Raw genomic sequence first — 7,537 nt, 5'->3', positions numbered from 1 at the left:
GTAGTTAAATTACTAGAAAAGCTACTTATTAAAAAACTACTCCTCTTGTAGGTTCCAGTTGTCATTCTTTCTTTGAGTCTCATAGGAAAACAAGAGCACAAAGAGACTTATCCAATAAACTCGACACATATTGCCTCAAACACACAGAATGGTTATGGAAATATAGATTGTGGTAAGAGAAAGCGATCGTGTTGATTTTACTTATGAATTTTTTTTCTACTTAATGTTTATAGCGCTTAATTTCAGTACACTTGCTAGTAACATTAGGAAAGCGTCATTTTCTTATTCCTTCAACATTTTCATGCCCCTCGTCAAACCCGCGACCCACAGATTACGAGTCAAATGCCTTAACCCACCAGGCCATGCCAGGCCTACAGCAGTAAGTACATGAAACTACCAGCAATATACTGTCACTGTTGATGTTTGGAGAAAAGGTACTTCAGTATTCTTATTTGGAAAATAGACATTCACAAGAGTCTTAAACAATTTATGTAGAGATATTAAGAAAGACATTCCACGTGATATGTGACTTTATCCAAGAAAGACTTAAATCTGATAGTGATAAAATTAAAAATTGCAATGATATTAATGTTATAAGATTTGGATTCCATTGAGGCAACATTGTATGTTAGTAAAATCTCTGTCACGAAAACAAGGATGAATTCTATAGGAAGAGCTGGTTTGTAGAGAATTAATGATGTGATTTACTTTAAAGAATCCACAAGGATACTTCATTTAAACTGAAGGTAAAAATGCTTTTTGGAAGAATGCCACAAAGTGATTTGTATATCCTGTTCACAATGTATCAGTTCTAAAACAAGGTTAAGGGCTACATTTTTTTCTTTCTACTTTATGGTAACTTTCCTGCTCTTACTGTAATGGTCATAAAATTGTTTGTTTCATTGGTTTAATTTTCAATGACCAAAACACAGTCTTCAGCATGTTTTACTGAAAATACATTCCAAAATTTTCATTTTCTTATAATTTACTTTCACACTACACATCACACACATGTAACCACATGTTTGTATAAAAACTGAAGAAAACTAAAAGCGTGTAAGGTATACTGCAAGATAGTGTCTCTTATTAACAACAAATGAGTAACTTTCATCACTATCTACATTAAAATTTTTAAACAATATACTTTTAAAAAATGAAATGGAATTGTTGACAGTTGAAATGTACATGGTACTGAACTAATATTAGTATCATAATTCAGCATGATCAGATACAGGAGAGTTTTCTGAAGATGGAATCTTGGGGTATTGATTTTCTAAGTCATCTATTTTATGTTCCTTGTTTTCATAATCTTTATGTTTGTCTATCTTGGAATCTTCTCTTTTAACACTATCTGAAACATCAGCAACTTGTTCAACAGGATTGACTTCAGTTTTATCTGTAAAGTGTACAGAATATTAGTAATCTGATGTTGAAATAGAGTTCAATTTCACACACAAGTTTGAAAAAACAAAATTTGATAAGGCATGTACAATGTCACTTGCACAACAACCACATACAATATCAATATTTTCAAAAAAGTGGTGTTACCTGTCTGTAATTATAAAATGCTAACAACAATGTTGTATAGTTCAACAATTTTTCAAGTGTAATTTTTCTACTACCTATGGTGTTAATAATTATTTCTTTGTTAATTTCTGCACAGTTTTGAAAAGAAAAATGTCTGAAACACAGAAACCTTCAATCTCCATGAAGATAAAAAGACATTTTGGGTGTGAAGTTCACACCTGTATATCAAATTTGAAATTATTAGGTTAAAATAATAATTGAGCTCTATTTCAATAATACTTTATTTAAAAATATAATTGATACTGTGCAATGAAAAATTAAAGAAATGTTAAATGTTCAAATTTGTATCTCCACACACCAACACTTTCTCTTATTTTATGAAAACAAATTCTTATGACTTCATATCATATGAAGAACTGCTAATGTAGCTCAGGGTTCACAATATCTATTTAAAAAGTTTAATTGATATTACATACAGCAATTTATAAACTATTTATGTTAATATAGAGTGAATGAAGTAACAATTTATAATTTGCAGTTTCATGGGAAAGTGACAAGTAGTAATTATTGAATTTTATTATACATTCAGCAAGAAATACAGCAACAGATTATTGAAACATAACTACAGGAGTATTTACTGAAATTATGGGGTCAACAAAAACGTGCTTAAGAACGATATAGTTAAAATTATTTTTAATCCAAGTGACTGAATGCATTTATTTGTGTAGTCAACAAGTTTCTAATTAATGTTTATATATCTAGAATAAGAAGGAGAAGCACGGTTATTTCAAAATGTATGGCCATGTTTTGTATGTGGATCAATTATGTTTACCTATAATTACAATGCATATGAAAAAACTACAAAAACAACTCACTAATGCATCCTTTATCAACCACGTACTGATAACCATCTGCACACACCTCACAACCTTTTGGTCCTCCTTCTCGACAGTGACTCTTGCATGATTTGTCACATTTCTGGCACACCACATCACCATTAGTTTTTGGTTCAGAAAAATAGCCAAGTTTGCATTTATCACATATATTACCAACATAACCTTCATCACACTTGCATTTTCCAGACCCTTCCCTTGTACCAGCTCCCTGAAAGAAACAGAACATAATTGCACTTTCTGATCCTCTTTTAGTCATTGCAAGAAACAAAACCAGCTAATCACATTTCAATGATTCTGTTCACTCAGCAGGACAAAGATGTTCTTTACCATTACCTTGTCTTCACTCTCTTTACATTGCTAAATTATAATTTAAATATGGATCCTAGCTAGAAGACACTGAGCAAAACTAAAGCAGGGACTAATTTATTATTCAAAACTCTTGTGTTTCACATGGAAATACTGGTATAAAATGTATATTTCAATGTCTGGTATAACATTTGTCCTCTTTCTTCCATCAGAGCCTGAACACAATTAAACAGGTAATCAATGAAGTTCTGTATCGTGGCCATATCTAGACTGTTTCCCATACATAACAGAGTTAAATTGATTCATGTTATGTGCATATGGATGGATTAATCACAGTTTTCAATCAAGATGTTTCCAAAGGTATTCAATAAGATATAAACTTGGCTCTGATGTCCAGAATGAAGCTTCAGGCATTTTCATGTCTTCCATGCAATGACTGTTCATGCAGCATGGTAAGATGTTCCATCCTACTACAGACTGTGTCCAACAGTTCTATAATGAAAGCAATCCTGGATTTAAAACATGGTAAGTGGTTTGAAGAATTTTATACGTTAAGCTGGCCTTTCATAAAGAACTGATCAATTTTATCACAGCACCAATTAACACCATATATCATAGCATTACAGCCTCTATATTTGACAGTACACATTTTATCTGGATAACCTCCCCACATGTACATCTATCCATATGATACACAGTACTATAACTTGGATTTATCAATATAACCTTTGAACCTCTAAACTTGAATTGAGTAATCTATCATCTGTTTTAGTCATTCATATACAGGAGCCTTAATAACATCCATTGTGAGGGTTTTCTTCAGTTAACTCATCCATGATAGCCAAGTTTATAGAAATCCATTTGTGCTCAATGAACAGTTTCAGCCATCCTTCCAAGTTTATCTTTTGAGTAACTGTTCAGTTGGTAGATGTTTTCACTGATTGTTTCCTTCCATGTTAATTGTAGTATTACTAACCCCACAAAATTGCACTATAATGTGGTGATCACAATCAAATATCTTGAGCAACATATCTCTTACTGTCACAATCCTTTGAATGACCATTCAAATGGCCCTGTATAATTGTAGAAATCTTTGGTATAAAAACTTATTTTGGCACTTATATCCTAATATGACTAATCCTATCCATGTGATAGTAAAAACATACTACCAATATTGCTATTAATCTCAAATTCTTGTGTTGCTCGGTAACTTCTTCCTACGTTTTGCAACAGGCAAAACACGTAAAATTACTCAACATGATGAAATACATGGAACCCACTGGTTGTTAAATGTGTCCAAGCAAGTCAGTAACTTGACCATTAACTGGTTAAAAATGAAGAAGATTGTACTAGCTTATAACCACTTAATTTAGGCATGGGATGGAATGTTTAACAGTTTATGTCAAAAGCATAAGACTTTTAAAGTTTTCTCAAGTAAAATGGATATTTAAAGAACCCTAATACTTATTATCAGTAATTTTTGATCAAAGTCAGTTATTTATATAGATCAAAACTAAACATTAATTCATTAATGAATATAGTTAATGTACCATTCTGCTTACAATAATTTATCAGTTGAGAAGATTTGTTGTCAGTAATATCCTTTGGTTATAATTCCAGTCAATCAGTTTAAGAGGTTCAGTGCTTACTGATGTTTGAATCTTTAACTGAAATGTTCTCAATTTAAGATAATTATACTGTAAAGGTCACAAGTATGTTTAAAACAGCCATGCACTAAACAGTTTGTTTGGGGTCTGCACACATTTGGTTATCATCTCAAGCTAAATTAGAGTAATAAACATTTGTATCAACTACAAGTGAAAAAGCATCTTTGAATCAATCATGAAGGAATGAATGTCATTCAGTAATGAAGGATACTAACTATTAACACCCTGACCTAAGGTCATACAACATATGGATAAAATAACAGAGCTGTAAAATAAAAATGGACAACATTCCAGATGAGAGATTAAATACTTAATATTGAAAAGTGATGAATGTGTTAATCTGAATTTATACAATGAATGGACGTGTTAACAGGATTCTAGGATAAATGTACACAGAGGTGACTTTCAAACACTGAAAAGTAATTAACCAAGTTGACATGAGGTTTAAACTATAGGCACAGCACTGATCCACTGAAACAACCCTTTATTTGTGAAGCTATACACAGTAAAATGTTTACAGAAGTTTCCAAACAAAGTCTTTATTGAGTTAGATTAAATGCAAGTTCATTTTCATGCTAAGAATAAGAAATGTTTCTCATAAGCAATATAAGAAATATATAAGAAATGTACTGTTCAGTGTATGTTGCATATCTATAAAAAAACTGAATTAACCTTAAGTAGTCTGCAATATTCCTTTGATAGTAGGGCTAAGAAACAGGGCTATAACAACTGACAACATCAAGCCAGCTAGTTAGCCTTAACTCATCCTTATAAGTAATCCATCTACAGTTTAAATCTTTGAATTGTAAATAACAAAGCATAAAAAGAAAGATTGAATTACAATAACATGCTAATTTAGAGACGTTTAAAGGAATATCGAGCATTAACTATCATAGGTGTTATTTCTATGAACTGCTATCAGTGTACATTTTACCTATGAATTATCACTGTCTCTTTCATTCTCACGTAAATTAATCTCTGTGACACTGACTGCAGACTTCTAGTGTAAGGGTCATTGTTGTAGGAAAATGTTACACACTCAAACAGCAAACAGTTATTACGAAGATTTAATTTGTTCTTTAATCCTAAAACCTGTTTAGGAACAACACTGAAAATATCCATATACATTACTAATATTTATTTATTGTTCAGAATATGTAAGAAATAAGTTAAAAAGACAACTTTATAATTTAATCAAGTGACTTAACACTTTTTCCTGCTACACATGATAAAACTTCTGTTGTCAACCTGCAAACCAATCAGGTAAGAGATACTTTATGATACATAATTAAGCAAATATGAATTGGCAAAATGTCAAGCAGTTGATAACAAACATTGGTACTAAAACTTGCTATTTAAACACAGCTGTACACATGTGCTGCCCTAATATCTTTCATCTAAATAGTTTATATTCCATATATGATCTAAATGAAGATTAGAGCTACACCCATAAGGATATTAATTAAATTCCGTATCAATATACACTGTTCAAACATGTATTTTCAATAACTTTATAGCAATCAAAATTCATAACTTAGCAATTAAATTTAAACCAAAAATTACAATATTTACATTCAAACTGACCTCACAAAGTCCATGTCCAGAACAAGGTTTCTCTGATACAGTAGAGCAAGGCTTACATTTTGGTCCATAGTGGTTATCAGGACAACAAACTACAAGGGACAAACAAAGAGACATTAAAAATATTCCAGAAAAACTATTTTATTAATATGAACATACACAGAAAAGAGCTATGGTGAAAATATTTCCTTTTGTCTTGTAACTTTATGGCAACTTTTGTAGTTTTGTTTTATTTTCAATTGATTTATTCAACATGAAACTTGTGTTTTATATAAAGAGTGCAGATGCACACACACAAAATAAAACAACAGTAATAGGTACTTCCTTTTGGAAGTATTAAAGATACATTTTGACTTATGATAAATCACTTATGCCTTGCTAATGCATAACAAGAACATTAATCAACAGAAATAACTCAATAATCCATATTTGATGTTTAAAATTAAACAAACATTTCAAGTTAAATTTTGCAGCCAAAGAAAACATTATGCAATGAAAATCAATTCTTCTAAACTCTTTTATGAAAGTCCTTCATAATATCAATGAACTACAAGAGGCCACATGTTATTTAGCAATCTTTACATGATGGATATGAATATGAAACAGGAAGTTGACATGATCACATCCATCTTGAACAATCATTGATATCACAGGTTTGTTTATAAATGTATGTTTTAGTTAATGAATAATGGAAATACACAAAATGCAAAAAGTTTGAAAGCCATAGCAACATATTTTAAAAATAATTAAATTCAATTTAAAATCGAACCAATGTTCTATTCAGCTGAGAGTTTTCACAACTAGAAATAAACCAAACAGTTAATGTTTAGTTTTCTTCTTACCTTTCAAGCTATCAATGCAAAGAAAATTATATAAATCTGTATTTTTTTTCTTTTGATGAAACCACCATTCTTCCAAGAGCTCTTCATGTTTTTCAGCTAAGGAATGACACTGTAAGACACGTGGAGAAAGAACTAATGACATACAAAATTCATTTTAACCTTTAAGAAATTATACCTAAAGCATTAAAAAAAGCACAGAATAAATGTACACCTTATTTTCACTCATCAACTAAGTACTGCTTAATAACAGTTTTCTTCCAAGTCTTTGATATTTATGTTTGTTTTTAAACCGATGTTCAAGAAATAAAAAAAATACAATGGTAAAAAACACCAATATAAACTCCAAAAATAATAAGTTAAAAAAAATCTTCAGTGACAAACCAAATGTTGGAAGAAATGACCAGATCACATGCAAAGTAAATGTACTGGAGAAATTTATTTCAAATTTTACACAAAACTATGAGAGCTATCTGTGCTTGCCAACCCTAATTCAGCAGTGAAAATTAGGGGGTAGGCAGCTAGTCATCATCATGCTCATGGCCTACTCTTTTACAAATTAATAGTGGGATTGACTGTCACACAATAATGCCCAACATGACTGAAAGGGCCATCATATTTGGTGAAATGGGGATTTGAATCCATGACCTGCAGACTGTAACTTGAATATTTAAATAAGTTAAGTAGTAGAACAATGATATAGCTGGATCTACATATCTGG

The 7,537-nt window shown here is 30.9% G+C and overlaps 1 protein-coding gene across 4 annotated transcripts in view; it reads right to left on the bottom strand.

Annotated features, from left to right (window-relative positions):
* Positions 1 to 929: 929 nt before the first annotated feature.
* The window catches only part of LOC143247327 (protein disulfide isomerase Creld1-like), a 29,582-nt gene continuing 22,974 nt past the window's right edge, over positions 930 to 7,537 (bottom strand). For 3 of the 4 annotated variants that reach the window (XM_076495179.1, XM_076495180.1, XM_076495181.1), the window contains exons 5-8: positions 6,820 to 6,928; positions 5,981 to 6,069; positions 2,403 to 2,631; positions 930 to 1,396 (exon numbers count right to left, since the gene is read on the bottom strand). In XM_076495179.1, the coding sequence (XP_076351294.1) occupies positions 1,209 to 1,396; positions 2,403 to 2,631; positions 5,981 to 6,069; positions 6,820 to 6,928 (615 nt within the window). In that variant the 3' untranslated portion in view covers positions 930 to 1,208. The remainder of the gene's footprint in view (positions 1,397 to 2,402; positions 2,632 to 5,980; positions 6,070 to 6,819; positions 6,929 to 7,537) is intronic. The other variant, XM_076495182.1, reaches the window with a different exon arrangement.

Source organism: Tachypleus tridentatus, chromosome 3 (genome assembly GCF_004210375.1).
Source record: "Tachypleus tridentatus isolate NWPU-2018 chromosome 3, ASM421037v1, whole genome shotgun sequence".
Classification (NCBI taxonomy): domain Eukaryota; kingdom Metazoa; phylum Arthropoda; class Merostomata; order Xiphosura; family Limulidae; genus Tachypleus; species Tachypleus tridentatus.
This window is presented reverse-complemented; position numbering and strand designations above follow the sequence as displayed.